The sequence below is a fragment of the Corvus brachyrhynchos genome, unplaced genomic scaffold (assembly GCF_000691975.1).
Source record: "Corvus brachyrhynchos isolate BGI_N302 unplaced genomic scaffold, ASM69197v1 scaffold48, whole genome shotgun sequence".
Taxonomy (NCBI): domain Eukaryota; kingdom Metazoa; phylum Chordata; class Aves; order Passeriformes; family Corvidae; genus Corvus; species Corvus brachyrhynchos.
Genome location: NW_008240027.1, coordinates 234,252 through 258,347, shown reverse-complemented (window position 1 = coordinate 258,347; position 24,096 = coordinate 234,252). Strand labels below are relative to the sequence as shown.

The 24,096-nt window shown below is 38.6% G+C and overlaps 1 protein-coding gene across 3 annotated transcripts in view; it reads left to right on the top strand.

Annotated features, from left to right (window-relative positions):
• OSBPL9 (oxysterol binding protein like 9) overlaps positions 1-24,096 on the top strand; it is a 48,320-nt gene that overhangs the window by 17,904 nt on the left and 6,320 nt on the right. The window contains exons 4-13 of one of the 3 annotated variants that reach the window (XM_017743522.1): positions 6,884-6,979; positions 8,729-8,776; positions 13,417-13,446; positions 14,274-14,324; positions 18,457-18,495; positions 21,124-21,217; positions 21,689-21,790; positions 22,236-22,395; positions 23,084-23,196; positions 23,458-23,576. In XM_017743522.1, coding sequence (XP_017599011.1) covers positions 6,884-6,979; positions 8,729-8,776; positions 13,417-13,446; positions 14,274-14,324; positions 18,457-18,495; positions 21,124-21,217; positions 21,689-21,790; positions 22,236-22,395; positions 23,084-23,196; positions 23,458-23,576 — 852 coding nt within the window. Of the gene's footprint in view, positions 1-6,883; positions 6,980-8,728; positions 8,781-13,416; positions 13,447-14,273; positions 14,325-18,456; positions 18,496-21,123; positions 21,218-21,688; positions 21,791-22,235; positions 22,396-23,083; positions 23,197-23,457; positions 23,577-24,096 lie in introns of those variants that run through there. The other 2 variants (XM_017743523.1, XM_008640745.2) reach the window with 2 other exon arrangements.

Here is a 24,096-nt window from a genome sequence, read left to right as displayed (position 1 = left end):
CGGGCACCGCGGGCACGGAGCCCCCGGGGTGGCTCCGGGCAGCAGCGAGTGCCGCCAGGTGCCGTGTGCCCGCAGGGATGCTGCCGTCCGGATGCACAAACACGCCTTGGTTTCAATAGCCTTTGAAAAAAACGGCGCTTCATGCACTTGATCTTCTTTCGCTTTCTTTTCCTTTGGACAAAACAGTCAGACGGGTTCTTCGTGGGATTATTGGCTCAGCGGGATGGCAGGGTCTGAGTGCCGCGGCAGAGATTATTTTCTGTAAAGGCATTTTCTTAGGTTCTTAGTTTCTGTCGCAAACGAAACACGTGGCTGACAGTCACAACCTTTAGGCATCTGGTTTTGTCCAAAATATTTTATCTTTTCAGAGTCTTTTTTTCATATTTCCATGCTGCTTTCAGTCTGCCTGTTCTGGTACAGGAGTGTTCAAGTTTGAAAGTCAGACTCAAAGTTGACTTCACTGTATCAAACACTCATCCGTGCTTTGAGAAACTGTACCAAACCCCAGGTGGTTCATGTGTTGTGTGAACCAAATCAGGAAGGATTACGAGTTAATGCGAGGTGGAGAGGTGAGGTGGTGTCTGTGTGTTCTCTAGTCTGATTAATCTTCCTAGTTTTATTTTTGCCTAAATGTTCTACTGTGTTGTCCTTCAGTATTTGTAATGGAAATGTTTTTGAAACACGGAATAAAACACACTTCTGACCCCCTCCCTCCAAGCCTCAGATGACCTGCAGTCAAGGAACTGAGTCATAAATACACATAATGTGTAAAGGGACCCAAACTGTCCAGAGGGCTGACAATTAGTAATGTCGTATCCAAAGGGAACAACAATAGGGAGGAAATGTTTCAGACACACTTGAAGCCTGCTTTGTTTGAATTTTGAAACTGAAGTGTGTTGTTCTGCTTGCTGTGTTTTTGTATGCACTTGTATTAAAGCTATTGCTAAAAATAAGCATAGTTGTTCTAGTATTAACTTTGTCTATGGAAAAGTCATTGAACAGATGGTGTGATACTACTGGAAATGTCATTCTGAACCCCCAGCATTTTTCCCCTTATCCCCCCCAAGTTGTTACTGTTGTGGCATTAGCAGGCCTGTTGCTTTGCAGTGGCAGCACATGGATTGCCTCATACCAGCAGGACCTAAGGGGGAGGGTATGCATGGGGTGAAGGCATATTGTGGCTAAAGTTTCTTGTTTATGTAGGGAGATAAGTTATCTCACATTTTCTCTAGTTCCTCAGCAGCATCTTATGTCAACCAGCAGTCCACTCAGACAGGACATGCTTCTAATTGTCTGCTTTCCTTGCTGCCTGTCAAGTACACCCTAGCAGCACCCTAGTGCTACAAGTACTTTTGGGCAGTGGAATTTGGCTCTGGAATTGTCTCATGCGTTGTAATGGATAGCTCATGTCTTTTAGGACCACAGTAACACAATAACTTTCTTATTTGATCTACACTAAACTATTTCAGCCTCTGAAAGGAGTCTATAGAGACAAAACAACTGAAATTACAAAGTCCAAAGGTGGGCCATTTCTAACCACCATAAAAGTGAAAGGAATTAAGTAAAACTTAATTGCTTTGCAGGTTGATAATTCCATAATTGAAGCAAGATGTTTACTTCCTAAGTTGCAAACTATAAGAAAACTTGATTCTAAGGCTTTGTGCTGGCTGCTGTGAAGAGTGATAAAATGGCTTCAACACGGAGCTACACCACGACTTCACCAACATGTGGGAGTTGGTGCTGCTGCTGGAAGCAGTCCTGTCTCACTTCTAGCAAAAAGGAAGAGGCAGTGTGGCAAGAAAGGTAGAATTTGGAACTTAAAATTGCTTTTCTTGCTGCTCTCTCTGAGTTTATTTTTAATGATGAGTTTCCACATTGAGTTGTTTATGTGACAAGGTAAATGTTTATGCTGACTCAGAAGAAAGAGCAGAGTAAAAGCAAGAGTAAACAGCAGGGGAGCTATTTGTTTCTGGTTCATTTATGCTGGTGCAAAGTGTTTATGAAATGTTGATAGTAGCAGTTCACTTAGTGTCACATTAACCAGGATTTCTTCTGACCTTTCTAAAGCTGCAAGCAAGAACACAAGGTGGAGTAAAACTTTGCTTATATGTTAATTATATTACACTCTCAAGTATATTATGTCAATAATACTACTGGCTTCTCGGTGCTCTTCTAGTGTGAGTCAAGAATGCTTGCATAAAGCTAAACCCAGGCTCTTTTAGATTAAGAGTATATCCAGTATAGATGTGTTTCAAGTGCTGGTGGAAGGGCATAGGGTTGGCAGCCATGCTGCTCTTTTCAGACTTTGCTAACAAAATAACCAGGATAGTGGGTGAGTACCCTAGAACATGTGCTTTATCTACACTGATTATAGATTATAAGGTAAAGGAATGGGACTCTAGTGTATACTTCGTATTTGTGAGGCTTCAAAATTGTAACCTGTGCTTTAAAGACAGAAATTTCCATCAGTGTGTAAATACTTCTGTTTTCTGAACTGTTTTCCTAGAAGATCTGGTAATATCTGCAGCCACACAATCTTTGCTAAGCATTATGTGTTTTGAAAAGTAGAACTTTTTTTTTTCCCCCCCATAAGAATTGCAATATTCTGACTGTTTGGAAGGCTTGTATGCTTTCCAGAACTCATATATTTGTTTCCAAACACATTCTGAGCTTTAAATATTGCATAAAAATCTAGAAGAGGAAAAAAAAATAGAGTTGTTTTTGCCACTAAAGTGCCCTTGTTTAGTGGCTTACAAGTTGATTTCTTGTTTTTCTTCAGTTTTTTATAAGTGATACTTACAGGCAATGTCCAACTTGTCAAAATCAAGCATGATATAGGCAGGGAATCTGTTTCTGATGAGATATCGTGGATGAAAGGAAAACTTTCTTATTCACTCCTTCAAACTAACTTACACAGGAATTTTTGTTGGATTTGGAATCCTAATTAGATGAAGAATGTTGCAGAAGTGTCTTCAAAAAGATAAAAAAGTCTGCTCTGTACAGCTTTCTGTCTTCCTCCCCCAGGAAAGCTATTATTGTAATGCTTTTATTTGAGAAATATATTTGAATTTTTCTGGTATGCTTCTTCTAAGGATGATGCAAGCTTTTCATCCCATCTGAGTTTGAAAGAACTGGTTTCAATTAGGCTGAATTATTTCTCAGCATGGACAAGTTTTGAATACAAATGCTTTAGAGATATGTGTGACTTCTAATTTGGAGGACGAGGAAACAACATGTAAACTCCCTTGGTCCTAGCAGCTCTGTAGTGAGAATAAGGCTCATAATGTGTATTTTTAATTGGGTTATGTTTTGTTGTTGCCCTCCTGTTTACCTCCTCCAAAAAAAAGGGTTGTGTGTGAAGGGAGTAATTTTGCAGGACTGTTAGGATGAGAGTTGTTTACTCAACTCCACACCAGCATTTTCCCTTTCCTGGGAAAACCATCCTGTCTGGTCATTCCACCTCACTGAAGATCATGCAGATCCCACTGGGACACCTCAGAGTGGTCAGTGCTGCTGGGCCCTGCCTCCTCCTGCAAACACTGGCATTGAGATGTGCCCTGTAGTATCTGGCCCTTAAGCTTTGGATGTGTCCTGAAGGGGAGGAACATTCCAGAAGTTGTGGGAGGGAGGGAGGATGAGGGAAAGAATGCTATGGTACCTTTTTCTCTTTTCCCTAGAGTTCTTATCAGTACGGTTTTCTTGGTGGGGAACAGTCAGACATCAAACAACTTATTTTGACACCAAACTTCTTGACTTGGGAGGTGGTGGGCAGACTAAAATTTTTTTAATTACTTGCTTCTGCAGCTATTTCATCTGTTAATTCTTTAAATTTACTTGAACACAGAGTCATTATTTGAGGTTAATTAAGTGTACTTACAAATAGATGTAGTTACTCAATGGAAAAACAAGTTCATACTACTTCAGACAGGTACTGACAGTAAGATAGGGTCCATGTATTTCTGAAGATCAGAAATAGTCTGGATTCCTGTTCTAATCCAGCTGAGTTTTGAACTCTGCCCTCCAAGGGTGGAGGTGCAACAATATCTGCAGGCAACCTGTTTTGTCAGTCTGTGAACAGGTGAGCAGTGTATTTTACAAATTCCTCATAAAAATTTGATTGCTCCTTGAGATGTGCAGATTCCTAATGTGTAAGTTTAACAAGCAGTTAAATGCTGTTCTAGTGACACTGCTCACCTTTCTTTTGAAGCCTCACTTACTTCATGGCAGGGAAGAAGAGAAAGGGTCCCCATTTTACCTTTACTGTGGCTTTGAGTGACCAGAAAATCAAGAAATAAACATTTGTTATGCAAATCTGCTTCATATATCTGCTCTTTCCAAATTACTGCTGTGTTTGAAATACTGATTGATTTTGCTATTTATGCAGGCTGGTTTTTTTCTGTGGTATTGCTCAAGTTCTTCACTTCTCCAAGTATCTTTTGGTTTTCAATTCTAAACTATATGAGAACTTAAAATTATTAACCTAATATCACGTAACACAGACTAATAAATTTGCTGAGAAGGTTATCAAATTTCTTCTTAGTAACCCCAGAGCAAACTGGTGATGTGGTGCAGCTTTAAGTAGCTGTGCTTTGCAAAATTATTCTTATGTTTCATCTCTGTGCTATGTTCAGCTTGACATTATACCTGGTTTTATGGCTTTCTCTTTACATTGATTGAAGTTTTAATTTTCTAATAGAACTTTTTAGGTTACAATTCTCACTCTGTGTTTTGTGTGGGTGTCTGCTCAGTTGTAACACTGAATGTTTTGATCAGCTTTTCCCTTAGTTCTAAGAGCCTGAAATTTAAGAATGGCATTTTATCTTTAAGCCACCACTAAAAACGCCAGATAGTTACATACTAGTAGTCATGGAGTGAGGACTGAAATAAAAATTAGCATTTTGATGCAGCTTACAGGTAACATGCACTGTAAACTATATTTCTGTATAGTATCTTCAGCAGAAATTTCCTGTATAGTTCACGTGGTTTGGTATATGAAACCTGACCTCCAGAATTCTTAACTGAGCTTGCAGGACCATTTGCTGAACTGATGGAGTTGGCTGGTAGCTGAACTGACAATTCCATTTTCAACAAGGAAATAGAATACTAATATTACATGACTTCACATGTAGTTTCGGTGTAATTTAAACTAGTTTGAGGGAGTATCAAAAGTTGCTTGGTTGAGAGCACTCTCCCTTCTGCCTATTAGTTTTTTTGATAAATTGTTACACTCGGTGCTTTTTATATATGTTTTGTCATAGTCAGAAAAATGCTTTTTTTCTTGTCTTCTTCTCCCTGCTTCTTTCAAAACACTATTTCTAAATTTGTCTGGTGTTGACTGTCTAATACAGGGCGAAGTATCTTCTTTTAATACTGATTTACAAACTCATCTGTATGGATAGATTTACTCCTGTAGGGCTGTTGTCAAGATCTGCATACCCATCTGTAGCAAATGAGTAAAGAGTAATATTTTCTGCAGTCAGTGGATGGGTTTATGTTTTAGGCTGTGTGTGATACTGTGCAAGTCATTCCACTACTGCACACAAGTGTTCACACCTCTAAAGAGCCATCAATGAAACTCTTAATGTGATGGCCTGTTATCATACCAAAATAAGAGAAACTGTCTGTTCTGGCAGAGCAAACAATGCCAAAGAAAATGGTACACTAATGTGGAATTTTACAAATACAGGTTGCCTATCTTCCCCCACGTGAAATGTTTTTCCCCACTGGTTGATTTTTATATGCTCAGACTCCTGAGATCCACAGCAGTTGATGGTTTCATAAGAGCTTGAAGTTGTCCTGTTTGAGATCAATGTGAATACAGGTGAAAATACTGAGGCTGGTAGCAAAGTTGTCACTGCTGTGATGTTCTCAGGATTATGTTTCTGTTATAACTGATGTTTGCTTCTTTATCCTTCATGGGTTTTTCCTCCTATATATGTTTATCTTACAGTGTACAATTTTTTCAAACAGGGCATGCTTCAGTGTTTGTTTCACAGTTCCATTTGCATTAAAGGTATTATATAAATAAACCTTTAATGTGTTTACATAGCATATGTGCATGAAGGCAGAAGTAATCAAGAATCCTCTCTTTTCTTTCCTCCAATTAAAGATGTGGTATCCCAGGGGGAGTTCTTTTGGGTCTTTAAGTCAGTGGTGTATCACTTTAAAGATAGGAATTATGTTATATGCTGAAGTGTGCTCTGAGTGTTGTATTATTAGGAGAAACAAGTTTCCAAGCAAGGAAATATAAAGTAATCATTCTCATAGCACTGATACTTTGTCCGTGGTGGTGTGTGTGAAACAAAATGTCAAAATTCAGATACAGTGACAAGGATACACATCATTGTAGGTGTAAAGGAACTGTGTCAACCAGGACCAATAATTTTGAACTTTTCAGTTCGAAGGTATTTAAGAAAGGATTTAGCAGTTCTTAGCTAGGGAGCTGGGAGTTGAGCAATACTGTCTGAAATGTGAAAAGTGCAGTTATCCAATTGGGTATGGTTTGGGCTTCCCTAGCTGAAATGTAAGCATATGGAATCACAAGACGGTCTTCAGAAAAATGTGAATTCTCCTTTATATTTTATAAAAAAACTTTAATCAGTGTAATTAAAGAGACTTTGTTCAATCATAAGTAATGAAATACTCTGGTGTGTGATGATTATACCCCCTCTGAAAATGTGGAGCAATTTACTGTTACTGATTTAGCTGCAAATAGAAGCCAAATGTGTTCAGCTGTGTGCCTGTGTTTGCACGTGGCAGGATGAGAGGCAAGGCAGCATTTTCTCAGTCAGATGGCAGGCAAAACCATATTGTTGTTATGGGTTTTTTTCTTCTCTGAAACATTAATTAAATATTTGATTTTGATTTGTTTACTTATTTTTAGGGTGTGGATTCAGGATTTGTTCCCAGTGTTCATGATTTTGACAAGAAACTTACTGAGGCTGATGCTTACTTACAGATCTTGATAGACCAGTTGAAGGTATGGTAACTAAATACTGCATTTACTGTGTTGGGGGTCTGTTTGTCAGGCTGGCTTTCAAGGCCAGGTTGAAAGGAAGCTCAACAAAGAGAGTCAGTCAAGATGAAAATGCCTTTCTCTTACGATTGTTAGAATGGAGTTAAAATTAGAATAGCTCAAACAGATTGATATAAAATGGTTTGCAATGGCTGAAAGATTCTGTTTTATACAAAACCTTTATGGAAATGGCAAGGTTAAATAAGTTAAGTTTCATTTCAAAACGTAATTATATCACTGTGTTGCATAGCATTTTAGGATCTATCTTGAGAAGATTTTGTCAAGTGATGTATAATTACACTTGGCAAACAGTTTCAGAGTTTGTTGCAGTGGTGGTAGATAATCCATGCTTTGTCCTTGAGTGAAAACATTCTGTAGGAATGTGGTAGAATACAGCCCTTTAAACTTTGTATTTTAAGAGTACATGGGAATGCAAGGAACAGTGAGGTCGTATCTCTCAGTACTCACCTTATTGAGAAAAACACGTTTTGCTGCTGCTTAGGACACTTTTTTCCCCCATGACTCAGCAGGTTAAAATTACTTTTAAATTGCTTCAGTTCTGCTGGGTTGGAGTTTTTCCCCTGATATAATGTGCAGGTATTGCACGTGATATATTCAGCAAAAATTTGGTTGGAGGGTAGGGTGGAGAGGGGGATGAGCACAACAGCAAAAATGAAGGTAGCCAGAGGAGATGCAAACAAAATTCAGAGCTGCCCTGCAAAGACTTGGTCAGGAGCTGTCTTTGTCTGCCACTCTGGAGCCATCACTTCACTGACAGAAGGTATTTAAATCTTTACACCTTCTAATTGTTATTTCAGGCCAGCTGGGGGGAGGGGAATAGAAATTAATTAATGATGAAAGATGAGTCAGTTTGAGAATGGGCAGAGACCAAGATCACAGTCTTTTTTTAGAACTAGAAATCACCCCTCAAGGGAAAGGGAACACATGAGTAGGTTTGAGGGAGGCAGTTGAGTGAAGAACTGCAGCTCACTTCCTAAAAATTACATCCTCTTCTCTGAGCAAAAAGGGGGATGTGACAAACTTTTAACATTATCTGTAATCTTTTCTCTTCCTTGAACAACTTCATGGTTGTGTGTGCACTTTAGGGTGCCCTCAGAGGCCTCTGTTAACTCTTTCAGCTCAGCTTGTGTTAAATGCATGTGCAAACTTTTCAGTGAGGGTTTGTTTCACTTTGCTTTGTTGCATCTCATATCCCACTTTTAAGAAAATAAACATAAATTAATGCTAGGAAGTCATATCTTCCAAAAAATATGCTTACAAATCTTACATGGTTTGAATCATGTACCTGAATCAAGGTACCTGGAAGGGTTGGTGAGGGTTGAGGCTCATTTGGTTAAATGCCCCAAAGGTTTTTGCTGAAACAGAAGAAAGGAAGCTGGAGGTGTTCTGATGAGTTCGCTTGTGTTACTTAACTTCTCCTTTTTGTTCAAATTATGGTAGAACCATGCCAAGCTGAGCTGTGAGATTTGATCTCTTACAGGATGGGATGATGTGAGAAATTAGTTACAAATTTGTTATATCACAAATGCTGTAAAGAAATCTCAGGCCAAAACTGCTTTGGATCCTACTACCAGGGTTGTATGACTTTAATACTTATTAAATCTTTTTGGTTTTAAAATGTTGGTGGTTTTGTCTGATTTTATATGGAAAAATAACACTTTCAGTATTTTCACAAGTATCTCTTTCTTTTAGCTCTTTGATGAAAAACTCCAGAACTGCAAAGATGATGAACAGAGAAAAGCAAGTACATTTTTTCTTAAAAATTGCCTGTTTGTCAGATGGTTTTGTGCTGTCGTCTATAGAAATACAAAGTACACATTTATTGAGTTGTCAAAATCACTTGAAGCAATTTGAGTAACTGATAACATTTGTGTTGTGACTAAGTTGCAAACAAAAATTTTGCTAATACTGGGTGTGATAACATTAAAAAAGTTTCAGTCTGTCAGAAATAATTGCTCCTCTGCTATCCAACAGTTGAAATAATTTTAACTTAAATTTGCTACTTTTTAATCTTTAACGAGGATGAGTTGGTGGGAATTACAAAGCTATTCTGAAGGAAAAAAAATAAATACTCCTAATCGTGTATTTCACATAATCAGTCTGCATCCTGTGTAAGTCTGTGGCACATTGGAAATCTGAGAATACCACAATTCATTCACCTGAAGTGAGGGTGCCAGAAATGTAGTAGTGGGGAGCACTGCTCTTTTAGCAAGGGTGTAGTTCACTTAAGTGCTGTGTATTCTTTGCATCCCCTCCTGTTCCATTCCAAAGTCTGCTTTGTAGGTCTGAGTTCAAGCACTGTTCAGGAAAGGCTGGCACATACCTTGGTGCTATGGGTTTGGCATTAAGTGTCATGCTGGCTTCATGTATTAATTTGTGTGTGTGGAGGAAGGATTTAACAATTCCTTATGAAAGGTTTATTACAGAGGAGTTGCTTTTTTTCAGCAAATGCAGTAATTTCAATATCATAAAGTAGTGGTGTGTTTCATCCTGGTTCCCTCCCTCAGTGTCTCTTGTGAGAAATAAGTGTTCTCTTGGTGTTTGGTTCCTGTTTTGAAAACTGTTTGATGCTTTCTGTGATTAATTTACTTCTTTATAATGGTTGTGAACTTTCAAGTGTTACTCATCTTGCCTGATGTGCTAGGTGGTGTCTTGGGGAGCTCTTTCTCATGTACAGGCTTTTTAAAGGACTTTGAAGTACGTCTCTCTGTGTGTTTAATCTGTAGACAACTGACCATAACAGTAAGGTCTAAGGATTTTGTATTTCTCCTTCAGTGTGTCTTACTGGGAAGAGTTGTCCTTCAATTTTGACCTCCCTCCAGATGCTACTTTGCAGATCAGGCAGTACTTTGCTTTTTTCCTGTGGCAGTGCTCCTAATCCCTAGAGATTTTCCACATGTTGTGCTGACTTCTTTATTTATCTCTGCAAGGTATCTGTGGTACAGATGGATTGACTTTATAGAGAAAGGAGGAGGCTCATTCAGAAGAGGTCGGCTTCCTCTGGTTTTAAATCTTGATGAGGGTTTCTATTACAGATTCCATTTATTCTCTATTAAAAATGAAAAAGGCTTGACAAAGCACTCTTTTGATCACACCTCTTCCTGTACTGAGAGGTTTTTTGATATGGTATTTAGCAGTTTTCCTATTTGTTTATGGAAGTATGGTTCAGCTATCAGGTTATGAGCTGAGTGTAATCTGCAGGATACTTCCATCAAACCCATAGTTCTTTCCTCCAAGCGAACCAGTTTGGGATATTTAAGTTTTAAGTGCTTCCCAACCAGCTGAGTGCTGTTCTGCAACTGTTTATGGCCAGAGATTTCAAACCCAAGCTGTTGTTTTTGCAAATTCACAGAGCATTGGATGAGCTGGCTTTTAGTTACAGAATATTAGGTCTTTTGAAGATGATGGCATAGGATATAGGTATTCTGAGATGCCTCAAGATCTCCTGGTTATCTTCCTTCTGAAGCGTGGTTGTCTCTTGAACTTGGATGGAGACAGAGCAGATGTAGATTTGATGAAAATACAGGGATTTTCATCAGTTCCCTGTGCTGCATTGCTATTTCTAGCAGAAGTGCAGCTAGCAGGATATGGTGGGATCATGCACAAGCAGCAGTGCTGCCAGTTCTGCTGAATCTTCTGGTGGGGTACAGTGTTTGTATCTGAAGGAAAGGAGGGGGTGTCATCTGTGGGTACTGGTGTTTCAAGGTGAAGACAAGATAGGACCTTGCTTTCTTACAGTGTGAACGATTTTACTGGTGAGAACTCCAGGAAAGCTTTTCTGTTTAGTTCTGTGTAGTTAACTTGATCACACAGCAGGGAAAGTAAAACTGAGGCACTCAAAGGCATCAGAACAGCAAAGAGGTGCATATTTGCAGGCTGGAACAAAGCTGACAATTCTTAACAGGATTTGGGAGGGAAGTGTAGCCTGCTTAAGCTGTTTGGTTCAAAACAAGCGCTTTTTGTGAAGTAAATCCAAGGCTGAGCACACAGATTTGGGTTGCACCTTACAGATTTGAACCATGAGTCAGCTACCCCTACGTGCCTCTGCTGCCTCTCTCTGCTGGATAAGCTGATCCCTCTGTAGTCACATGATTGTTGAATGAGGCAAAAATCATGTTGGATGAGATAAAATTAGCTTTCTTAGTGATTTCCTAAAAATTTAGATGTCAAGGAGATGCAATGAGCCGCAAACAGAGGGAGTAGTTTCAGCAGCAGCCTGCAGTTTGATTAGATTATATATAGGAAATTGCATTCTGCAGTTGTAAATCTGCATTCTGCAAATGTAAATCTGCAGGAAATTGATGTTTCAGATGAAAAATATGTGTATTCATTACCTAAAACTAGGGGAACTGTCTAACTAAAATTTTATCTTCATCAGTTTTCAAAGACTAGGGATGTTGAAAAGAGACAATTATGATAAGTGCTAGTAGTAAATGGTATTTGATTTTTTTATTTAATTGGTAACATGTTTTATCTTCAACACACTTGCTTATGGTTTTCCTTACAATTTTGTAGTGTCTAAATTATCAAATTTGTGTGTGCTGTCTTCTTGCAAGGTGGTCACAAAGCACAAATGTGATGGAAAATACTGGATCAATGCAAAATGTTACTGCTTAATTTGGCCAGCTCACAAAGGATTCAGTTCCATAGAGGAAAAAACTATGATTGTATAATTTGTGGAAAAGCCTTAGAAATCTGCTTGCCCTGAGGTTTTTTCTCTCTTGGATCTTCCATGTGATCTTTGACAAAATTACCCTTTTGTCTGTACCTGTGTGTAAGAATAACAATGTCTTAGTGTCCTGGTTGGAAAATTACAGATGGGCGGGGAGAAACCAACATCACTGAATTACATCACATGGCCTGAGATCGCTTTCTTATTTTCAGCAAAGGTGATGTCACTGAAGGAACTGAGATCTCAGTTTATTTGGTTTGTAAATATAACATGTTGGGGAAAAAAATGGGTAAAGAATGATCAAAGCTGCTGATGACTGCTTCCAGTTGGCTGTAAAGCCTCGAGACTGCATGATTTCCTTCATCTGCATCATCTTTCATCTAACAAGATTTGTGTGTTTGGGTACATTGCCTATTCTTATTTTGGTGCTAAAAGGCTCAAAACTTCTATGCTGTCATATTTAAAATGCTTTCTTCGATATGTGCTGATAAAATTTAGACTGGAAGTATCGTAGAGATGTGAAAAACAAAGCCAAGGATTTTTTAGCTGTTGGCATGTTTCTCTGGTAGCAACAGGAGTAAATATAACATAACTTCATGATATAACACCCCTCATATGATACATCCTAAATAAACATGGTCCAGTCTTTCCAGTAGGAAAGGCTGAGTCTGGGTTCTGTTTGGCCAGCTCTTGCCAATTAATCCTGAAGAAAATGTACAGCATCCTCTGAGTAGTATCTAGAGCACAACTGAAAATCTTCCCCCAGGAATTGCCTGAGAGGCTGTCACTGCATTTCTTTTCTTTTTAATCCACAAATTGGGACTGTTCATTCCTGTAGATTTATAGCTGCATGTTCCTCTCTTACAGTGTAAGCTTTGGCTTGCAATGCCTGGTGGGGGAAAAGGATCCTTTACACACTTTGATTATTCAAGAATCAAGAAGATTGTTACTCAAGTCACATGAGACGCTCAAATTAATCAAAACAAAGAGGTCCTGTAATTGCATTCGTAGAGGTTCAGTGCTGAGTCCAGTTTAGTGATTTTGCTTTCTGCAAACAGAGCCAAGGACATCAACAGGAAGCATCTGCTCCTGAACCAGGTCACGCTGATGTGGAACATGGCATGCAGATGCCTTTTGCATGCCTGAGGTGCAGTTCCACACAGGAAATCTTTATGAACCAGTGTTTCTAGATAAAATTAAGTAGGCAGATTTCCAGATGCACTTTTACTGGAGGCATAGAAAGAGCATGTGTGCACTGTTACTTTCCGTGATTTGTTTTAAACTGTGCTTAACTGCAAATATTTATTGTACTTGAATGATGGTCATTTCATGTAACAGTGTTGAAATGTGCCAGCATTCAGTGCAGTTTATAAGGATACAAAGTGAACTTAGGATCTCCATGCTGCATTTCATTTTTGTTGATGTTATGCAAAAATGAAGTACAGATTTTAATGGGTAGGTATGTATAATGTCACTGTTTAGAAATTCCTAACTTTGTCATCTTTAAGCTTTAATTATCAGTTTGACTTCAGTCTTGTCTTGAAAATTGTCTACATATGGAAATAGTCTTTCACATGTTGGTTAAGGGCTTTTCTCCCTCTCCCAATTTCAAATTAAAATACTGTGTTTATACAGTATTTAGGTCAAACCAGATGCTGGAAATTTAGTCTTTAACCACACTATTTTGATTTTTTTTTTTTTTTTACAGAAAATTGAAGGTCTCAAAGAAACAACTAGTGTAAGTTTCTTCAATTTTTGTATCTATTATATAAAGATTCTGAAATTCACCTTATTTTCTTGGGAAAGTTTTCAAAGCCTTTTTACAGAAAAATGGGAATCCATATTAGGTCCAACATCGTGATGGCAGAAGCAGCCTGGTTCTGGTGCTGTGTTCAGGTTTCTGTCTAGCACCTTGGAATCATGGAATAGTTGAGGCTGGAAGGGGCCTCTGAAGATCTGAGCCCCATTCTTGGAGCACCATCAGCTGGAACAGGTTGCTCAGGACCAAATCTAGTTTGGGCTTTCAGTAACTCCAAGGCTGGAGGCTCTACAGCTTCTCTGGACAACCTCTTCCAGTGTTTGATCATCCATAAAAGAATAAAAGGTGTTTTCTTCTGTTCCCAATGATTTTCCTGTGTTCCTGTTTGTGGCCATTGCTTGTTCTGTCACTGGGCACCACTGAGAAGAGTCTTGCTCTCTCTTCTCCTGCCTTCCCAGTCAGATATTGATGTCCCTTGATAAGGTCTCCCTGAGCCTTTTCCTCCTCAGATTCAAGCAGCCCAGCTCCCTCAGCCTCTCTTGCCATGACAATTTACCTGCCTGCAGCACTGGGAGTTTGGAGCTGACCTCCATTTCACCCTGACTGCCTGGCTTGTGTGTGGCTTTGGAAACTTCAGTTTGCTGCTGTTGTGCCTTCATCTCTGGGGAAAAAAAGGGGAAGGGAAAGTAGGGGTTCTACAGAAGTGAGTGTCCATTTAATTCACATCCAATATTCTGTATAACTAATAAGTACAAAATATTAAGGGATAGTAATACAATTTTTTTCTGATATTTTTGTTTTCCTAGAGCATGGTAGAATCAATAAAACACTGCATTGTGTTGCTACAGATTGCTAAGGTAAGTACACAGTAAAGTATTCTGAATTTTAATGATACGGTATTAATCTAATTTAAACCTAAAAGTGCCTTCTATATGAGCCAGGAACAAGAAGACATTATAAGTTGATTTATGCTATTACTTTAATGAAGTTTCTGAAATACTGAGTTCTGTAGCAGGCAGGCCTGTTAATGCTCATGGTAACAGTCATGTTGGTTCAAGTTTTCTTTCAGGTAAACTTTCTTTTGCAGAGTTTGCTATTAGGCTAAAGAAGAACTTAGACAAATGTCAGGGTGCCAGAACAGAAACTTAACAAAACTCTTCTTTCTGCTTCATTTGAGAGTGTGGCTAACAAGTAAAAAGGAGAGAAACATGATGTTAATAACTGAACTGGTTTGGCAAGGTCTGTCCCAGTCTGAAGTTCAGGATGATGCTGGAACTTCCTGAAGTTAGACTTGTATTGGGAATGCAGTGTGGGTAATGCAGCTAAGCTTTTCACCCACATTTCATTAGATTTTAGAATTTGGGGAGTTTTGGATTTACTTTTTGTCAAGTTCTGCCCTTACAGGTTTAGCATTCTATATTTAGGATATAGATATGTTAATTATGAACTGCTGATTTATATCTTGTGACCAAAGTGGAGGAAGGTGGTATTTTGCAAAGAAATAAAGGTATTTTCAGAATTTCAGGCTGATCTAATCAGAATACATTCTGATTTATCCAGAAATAAACCTGGGCTCTTCAATTATTTTTTTTTTCTGTGATCTAGATCAACTATTTTTTGTAGCTTTTGAATGCAATATTGCTGTTTGTCTTCATTTTAGATGCCAGATATGTTGTACAGAATTTTGAGTGCAGTGAAAATTGAAGTATTTAGAATCTTACAGGATCAGAAGTAGTTCACTAAAAGGATCAGTGCATGTTTTGTGAAATTCAGGTTTCATACCTATTACTTAAGAATTCTGAAGAAAACGTTTATTAATTAGCAGGTTTGTACAAAACCAGAACTTCTTTACAAGTAGTAGGGTTGAAACATTGAAATAGTTTTCTGCCACATGAATTTGGAGCTAGAACAGTCTTTATTTAACATGCAGTGATGCTACTTCAATCCTTCACTATAGTGCCAGCAAGAAAAGCCTTGTCAGTATTTAATTTGTTGTTTTAGTCCTGGGTATATTTAGAGGTGTTTTAGTACAGTGAAGTCAGTAGATACTATATGCCATTTTTTAGGGACTTGATGGAGTCAATTGTAGATAGATTAGATGGCAATATACTGATTTTCTTAGCTATACGTGATTTGCTGTATTGAGGAGGCTTGTTAGAGAAACTGTGCAAGGAATTCCTAGCTCACTTTTTCTTAATTGCTGTATAAATGTATCTAATAGTTCTTATTTTCACAGAACTTTAATTCCTATGAAATTTTAGTGTTTTTAAAAAGCTCTGCTATGTAATTAGCATATGTGAAATTGCAGAATTATAATCTGCTTTTTCAGGCTGTTGATCGGAGCTGATAATAGGTGGCTGAGTCATCTTTCTTGTTTCTGTTGACTGTCAAATCCTGTTTCTGCTCTGTGTGAGTTTATTGGGAGTTAGGCAAACGTGACCACTTATCTTATGCTGATGTAAAGTGTATTTTTGAAGTTCTTTAGGTGGTTGGCTTATAATGGACAAAACTGGTAGTGGCAGATGTAGTCATTTAGATCAGGTTCAGTACTTTACTGCACTGACTTTCATGTGAATGTGAAGGTAGGTGGAATATGAGTCCCTCAAAGGTGCTAACACTTGCTTTTTGTTGCACTAAATCAGACCTTGAAGTCCTTCTTTCAGTACCACTAAATATTAACCAATGTACATAGATGAGCTTACCCACTAAGGAGTGGGGTTTTATTGTTTGATTTTTTGCTAAACCATATCTAAAGCTCTTTTGGAGCTGTTGAAGACAAGGTGGGTTAAAGGGGTGCCTTATGCACAGCTAATTGGAAGATGTTGATCTACATTAGTGAAAAAAAATTTTCCACTACTTTAATGACCTATTTTCCTGCTTCTTCTCTTCACCTTCTTTCTCAGGCAACTGTAGTTGTTGACTACAAGGGAATTCTGTCATGATTCCCCCGCCACCTTTTCTATAAACTGTGTTGGTATCCTGATTTCCTACTGCTGTCAAAAATTTATGATATGGGGGGGTTGGAGTTTTTTTTCACAGTTCTGCAAATTGCTTATGTATGATGCAATCTCTGTGTAAAAATGTGTCATGCCTGACTGTAGCTTTGTGCTCTTCAGTAGAGAACCTTTTAAGATTCTGCAAGTTTTTTTCCCAAGGCTGTAGGGCAAGTGTGGCTGCTGACTGACACTGCTGAGAATAAATCATCTTAACACCACCCTGCACCCCGTTTTTACTTCTACAGTGCCTTTCTCATTAGGAGACAGACTTGCCAATCTGTGTACTTTGGCAGTGTTGCCATTTCTCTACATACTTAGAACTTTCTGTTTCCAACACAACAGCCATTTCTTATGTGGACTATTTTGGAACATTGAAGCAAACCTGTGTTTTTGGTTGTTTGAGTTTTGTTTTGTTTTCTTTTTTTAATTGTGTGTTAAGTTGTTCTGTTTCATGGATTCTTACCTGTCTTAGTATTTGGAGAGTTAAATTTTCATTACACTTGCTGGTAAATCAAGTGTGTAATTATGCCACTCGTACTGAGGTGACCCATGACATTTTCAAAATAATGTAGTAAATACCAGCTAAACAGGAATATGTTATAATACATACACTGCTTATCAAAAAGCAGTCAAAATAAACAAAGTGGGATGGGCACGTGGAGCATTTGGCCTGTGTTGTTCCCTTTGAGTGTGTGGCACTTGAAGATGTCCAGCTTTGCTGATGTGTGTGATATAAAGTACATGTAATGGTCCACCAGTGATGTGTAAACCTTATATATGTGTTGTGAAGTAGCTTTTATAATTTAGATACTTAGTTTTGCATCTTTCCCTTCTCTTTTTCACTCCATTTCCAGCAGTCTTGCCTGCCCAGTTGTGTGGAATTTCTGCCTTCCTTACATTAAGGTGCAGCTAGTGCGTTACTGAGGTGCCATAGCAAGCATCAGTACTCATGCAGCATCTTTGTGGTTTATTTCTTGGCTCTTAGAGATGATGGACACAACATGGGGCGTTTATGTGCTGGGAAAAAAATGATGAATTTTGTAAATTTGCAACACAGTGGAACTTGTTGCCCTTGGTGTTCTTTTTGTCACGGAAAGCCAGGCTTCAAAAATGTCAACGGGCAGACATGAAATTTGGACAGCCTATTGCCAACTGTATAAGCTAAGGAAGGATGTATTAAGTATCAAAACATAAATATGTGCCAACTTTCTTAGTACTACTTACTGCCTTTTTTTTTTTTTTAATTCCTTTAAAATGTAACTGGAAATCCAGGGAAATACTCTGCAGACAAGTCTTAAGGTTCACACCAGGCAAGGCTATGGATTGATGTACTGATTAACTTTGCAGCAGAAGGGAAGAGATTTGACTTAGTGTTCAGTAAAATTTATACTGTTGCTGTACATTAAAACTGTGCTGGCTGTAGATTGGCATTAACTGGTCTGCTGCTCATGTCATTTTCCCTGAGGACAGATGTTTTCCATACATTGCCTGCTCTCACATATGGTTCTAGGCAAAAAAAACCTCAAAATCTGAGATAGTAAATAATTGAAAAGCATTTTAAAATCTAGTGGATGCCAAAAAGCAAAAAATTAAAACCTTTCAACTTACTTTAACTTCTGCCTTTCTTGTGTGTTAATCACAGAAATTGAGAACTTCATCTTTCAGGGACTTATAGGAGCTGCAGAGCATATTTTGGGGAGCTCTTAGGTATTTGGGAAGCACCCATATTGTAAACCATAATTGTACTCTGCAGTGCAGAAAGGATATTTTTAAAACTCATGTGGACAGGCCCTCAGAAAATTCTGAGCTTCAGAGGTGCAGTGAGTGTGTGGAATTGTGTCTTCCAAGTTTAGTTACTGTATCACGTGATGAGGAACATTTTATGGCTGAAAATGTAAACATTCCTGAGGGAAACTCACTGATCTTGCTTAGCACAGAACTGATAAGTCATGCAAGATTGTTATGTTGATATTTTTAACATTTTTTCCTTAAGGACCAAAATAATGAGGAGAAACACGCAGATGGACTTATAGTAAGTTTAAATCTAATCTTTATCTCCTTTTAATTCTGCAGACCATGTGAACAGAGACCTGAATTTCCACTCACTTTGCAACATGCTTCTTCCTTTCTCTAATTTACTGCTTCCAGTGTCTTGTTAAAATTCCTGTTGAGTCCTTAGCTCCTGAGGTTGGCTAACACCCTTGTCTTTAGAAAATAGCGTGGTCAGTTTTGTATGGAGTGTCCTGAACAGCAGTGTTGTGACTGAACACATAGATAAAAATCTGCCATGTGAACAGATGAAAGGGAAATGACTGGGGTAGAAATAGTTTTGTGTTCCATCTGAAGTATCTTTGTGTAGGAAATAGATCTGCTCTCCGTGTGCTTCAAATAGTTTGTCTTTTCTACAGTGCTGCTCCTTTGATGCAGAGTTGTGTTATGTCTGTCTAAGCAATGTTTCTTCTTTAATGGAACTTCTGCATTTTTAATGTAACTTCTGTCGTTCTCAGTTTTGGTCACATGTGATTTCTCTTTCTTTGTTCTTTTTTTGTCACTTGAGTACATTTCAGATACTTTTAATAGGAGATTGGTCTCAGTAAAAACTCTAAAAATCCTAATGTGTTTTCATTAGAGCTGACAGTAATTCCCTGGCCTTAGTTGTCTTCCCACTAGAAACAGCTTTAGCAGTAGGATTTTCTGGTGTGAACCTTGGAGTAAAGATGCACATGCATATTTCAGTTTCATGCTTATCATAAATAAGGTGAATTATTACGTGCCCTGCAGATGTCACATAGTTCAGGTCTTAGTATGAGGGAGCAGGTTCTGTGATATCCCCTAGAAAAGAGAAGTTCTGCAGGTAGACACTTCCACAGGCACAGGTGACCTGCACATTTGGTCTGCAACTCAGAAATTTCACAGAGATACTGCAGCTTAATATAGTCTGAATTTGATTAGCCACTGATCTCATTATCTGTGGGCTGGCTTAGACCAGGGAGGAAAAAGTATTTCTGTAAGAAAATATTAACCATGGATCAGTGATTGTAAAGTCTGAAATTGTGATGCTGTAGAGGTCAACATCAGCTTGGGCTAAAGGTCAGGATTTCACTTTAACCTTAGGCAAAAATATGATCAGTGTTTGCTGCCATGGTGGGATGAGTCTTGTTTCTGCATGATTGTTACTAAATTGTTATTAAACTCGGAGTAGGAGACTTTCAGGTCTGCCTTCATCTGTTTCTAGCCCATGAAGGCATCCCTCACAATATCCAACAAAAAACTCCAGTTCGTGTTGCACTATGGAGAATTGTTTAAGGATGAGGTTACAATCCTGCATACAAATTCAGAGTTACTTCTTTCTTTCCTTTATCACACCAGTTCTGTATCAGGTGGATTATTAGTTTCCCTAAAAAATAAAGAAGACATATATAGCAATAGCATCCTATATATCATATGACCATCTTGGGTTTTAAGTCTTAACTCTTAAGATGGGATCATAATTTTAAGCTGTGAACTCTGTGGGACAGGGGCCTTCCTGTGTTTAATGCATATTCAACAAGTAGGTGGAGTAATGGGTAAGGGGCATTGGCTTTATGCTGGACTGCAGTGGAGTAAGAGCACATGTACTGGATTATTTTTATATTGGTTAGTAACACCAATGAAAATGTAGAAAGCTACTTTTATGCCTGATTTAATGGGCTTTTTTTTAGTGATAGGGAATAATAGTTCTGTTTTCAGTTAAATAAATTCTGTGCTATAAAAAAAAGAATAGAACTCTTCACTGATTTTTAGAGTCATACAGTGTCCTGAGTTGAAAGGGATCCAGAAGGATCATGTTGTTCCAATTCCTGCACAAGACAGCCCCAAAAATCACACTATGTGTCTAAGAGCATTGTCCAAACATCCAAATGTAGGATAAAGTTCAGAATTTCAGGTAAACAGAAAAGGAGGCAAGAAAGAAATCTGCTGTTTGTAGGAAAATGGGAGGAAGGTTAAAATGAGCCTGTTTCCCTGAGTCTGAATGCAAATAGAAATTAATGGGCTCAAAGTAGAGGAAAACAGTTGTAGACACTTCCTTTAAATACTGCCCTAAAAAAAAGGGTAGGGATGAACATACTGACTGCATTTCTGAGCAAACTGAGCAAAGATTTTCTTGGTTCTGACTGATCAAGGGGTTTAAATTGCAAGATGTTTGGAAAAGGGTTTTATGCTCTAAGCATGCTGATGATTCTTGTTTTGATTTATGGGTTGATCTGCTGTGGTCTGGACAAATCAATTTTTGAAAAAAAAAAATTTTGAAAATACAGATTACCTATCCTAATTTTGGCCAGATAATTTGCATCTAACTTTCCGCTCTTTGCATGCAATATTAATTAATGGACATTGGAAGGCATACTAGAAGCTAGAGCCTGAAATAAGAATTCTTTATAGGACGCTTCAAATCTGCAGCAAATTCAGCTTAGTGTGCAGTCTGTGTAAAGAATTAAAATATTACCACTTTGAAAGTATTTCTCATGTCCTCAACTGTCAATTTGTGTTTTACTTCCTCTCTCAGGAATTCGCTCTCTTGCATTTGGGCATTTCTTGTGCTCACAATGTTCTTGCTATCTGTACTTTATTTTATTTTAATTGAGGAAAAAAAAAAAGTGCTTTTCCTTCTCTTTCCTAGAGCACCATAAACCCTGTGGACGCCGTGTATCAGCCCAGTCCCTTGGAGCCATCGGGAATCAGCGTGATGCCTTCCCAAGCCGTCACACTTCCAGGTAGGCTGGGAAACAGCCACGAGCTGAGCAGTAACTGCAGTGCAGTGGAGAGGGGACAGGCTCTGTGTCACACAGGACAGGGGCACAGTGCATTCAGTGCTGCACACTCAGCTCAGAGGGGCTGAGGAAGGGTAGGAGTGGGAGGCACGGAGCATCCTCAACAATCTGCCCCTGGTTCTGGGGATAAGCTGATGTCTTTTACTTGCTCTCTGTTACTGGCTTGCATTTCTAACACTCTCTTTAAAAATGAAACTATAATTTTCAGAAAAGGCAAATGCTTTCTAGCTAAACAACTGCATTTTTTTTTAAATGCCATCTTTGCTAAATAATAAGTGCTAGGTAAAAGTGATGGCTACACATTTTCCTGTCTGAATGGTTTTTATAGAAAGTGGTTTAATTTTTGGAGGTGACGTTAAATAATGTGGAATCTTCTTTTGAATTTTGGGGTTAACATATCAAAATATCCCCTAGAACCTGCTCAGTTGTGCAAGTCAGAGCAGCGACCCTCCTCTTTGCCAGTGGGACCTGTAGTAGCATCGCTTGGAAATCAGACTCCTACACCAAATAGTACAGGTACAGTTCTGGGTAACTCTTACTGAAATACAAGAAACCCTGTAATTAGTTAAGATAACAGTATATTGGCATACATCTTGCGTTAAATCAGCACCAATTTCAGTGTTTGGTTAAAATCAGTTATGCTGCTCTTTCTCCCCACCATGTGTACACAATATGTACGAGTGTTACCAGCTTCCCTTCATGTCTCCAGCATTGCAAACTTGCAGTAACTGGGGAAGAGATGTCCTTAAACTTTACTGGTGTTCTGTGCTCTTGATTTTCCTTGTGACCTTCCTTTTGTTATCTGTTAAACTCAGTGTGAACCTGCCTAATCATTGCTTTTAATTTTGTGAATTCCTCTTCTGAGTTCACATCAGTCTTTATTGATTTGAACAATTCTCACTGTAAGTAGATTTTGAAAGAATTTGTTTTTATTGAGTCTGTAATTTTTCATACACCACAGGGAGTGCGCAGTCAGCACCTAGCAGCAGTCTCACCTCTCCAAGCCATGTCAACCTGTCTCCAAATACAGTCCCAGATTTTTCTTACTCCAGCAGTGAGGATGAGTTCTATGATGCTGATGAATTCTACCAGAGCAGTTCTTCCCCAAAGCGATGTATGGAGTAAGTAGCTGACAGTGTGCAGTGTGTGCTGAATGCAGTTTGTATCTACAAGAGCATGGCTTGTCTGCTTGCAGAAATTGGTTAAAAAAAGGTGGAGGAGGCAAAAAAGCCACTTTGTGTAACAGAGTGAGATTACCCCTGCCCTCAGCCACAGACAGCTGTCTGCGAGGGAGGCTGTTTCTTCCTCTGCTCCTTCCCATTCCATCAGGTATATGTTGACAAACTGTTAATATAAACCAAACTTTGGAAGCCCCCAGCTCAGAGCTGTAATCTGAGACCATGGTGCATTTCATGTGCATTTGCTGCAGCCTTTGGTAAATGGCCAGTTCCCTCTCACATTTACTAAAAGACATTTTTTGAAGTTGGTACCCTTTCCCCAAAATCTCTATCTACTCTTCTTTTTCTATTAATTGTAGAATTAATTTTAAGAGATGCTACACATTTCAAAGAGAGATTAGTCAGCTGTTCTCAGCCTTCAGGTGTTACCTGAGGCTGCAGGCTGTCCCATTCCTTCAGCGACAATCCATTCTAAGCTTTCTGTGAATTAGCATGCACCACGTATATTAATGTCTGTCACTACACATATATTGATGTCTATCACTTAATTCCTTGTCTGTGAATATCAAATGACAATAATTTGGTCTGAATTACTTCATTTGAACTGTGAGAATTTGTTACTCTTCTTTAGTTCTTCAGGGTCTGCTGCAGTCCTGACTCGGAGCAGCACAGGGAGCAGCCTGAAGCGTCCGGATACCACGGAGTCCCTCAATTCTTCCATGTCTAATGGCACAAATGATGCTGGTAAGTGGCCTGTGTGAATTTTCAGTAAGGAGTTACTGATTGTTGATCTGTGTATAAGCTGGGTCAGTACATGCAGGATTTTGTATAGATATATATGACAAGGTACATATGGGAAGTGGTTTATCTACTGTTTCTTTACTAATGGAAGATTGCTGGACTGTAGGATTTAAACCCTGTATTTTTTGATAGTTACATACATGCTAATTAAATACAGTCTGTTCTTGAAGGCTTAGAGGAAAACAAAAGCCATTGGTCTTTCAGATCTCTTCGATCCTCCCGACGATCGAGAAGATGATGGGGAAGGAGAATCAGTAGAGGAGCATAAAAGTGTTATCATGCATCTCTTGTCACAAGTGAGATTAGGCATGGATCTAACCAAGGTAAGCTTGCTGGTGTTCATGGGGATGGGAGGGGGAGTAGACCCAGAATTCTGTGTGAAAGAAAGGTTATGTAATAATTTAACTGCATATTTGTTTGAAGAGCTGGTTAAGCTATAATCTCTTTAGCATGGTATTTTTGAATTGGGGTTCTTACTGGAAGGGGAAAAGTAGCTGCAGAATAAGTATATCCAGAAGCTAAAATCTGTTTGGGAAAATAGTTTGCTATGAAAGTAGCTGTTTGTTCTCTTTGCACCTAATTCTTGGAGTGCTTGTGAGGCTGGCATAAGGGGAATGCTGAAGTGTTACTCCTGTCTTTAGCTTCCTAAAACAAAGATCTACAAGATCCCAGGGTGTGGTGACATTCAATAAAACATAAAATAAAAGGGGGAAGTAATCATATAGTGAAAAGCACTGCTTAGTTGGGATCTTAATGAGTGGATAAGTTGCCCCTATGTTTTGAAATGCTACACTTAGGTCTGGCAAGGAAAGGGTTGGATTCTTCCATAAATGAGATTTCTGC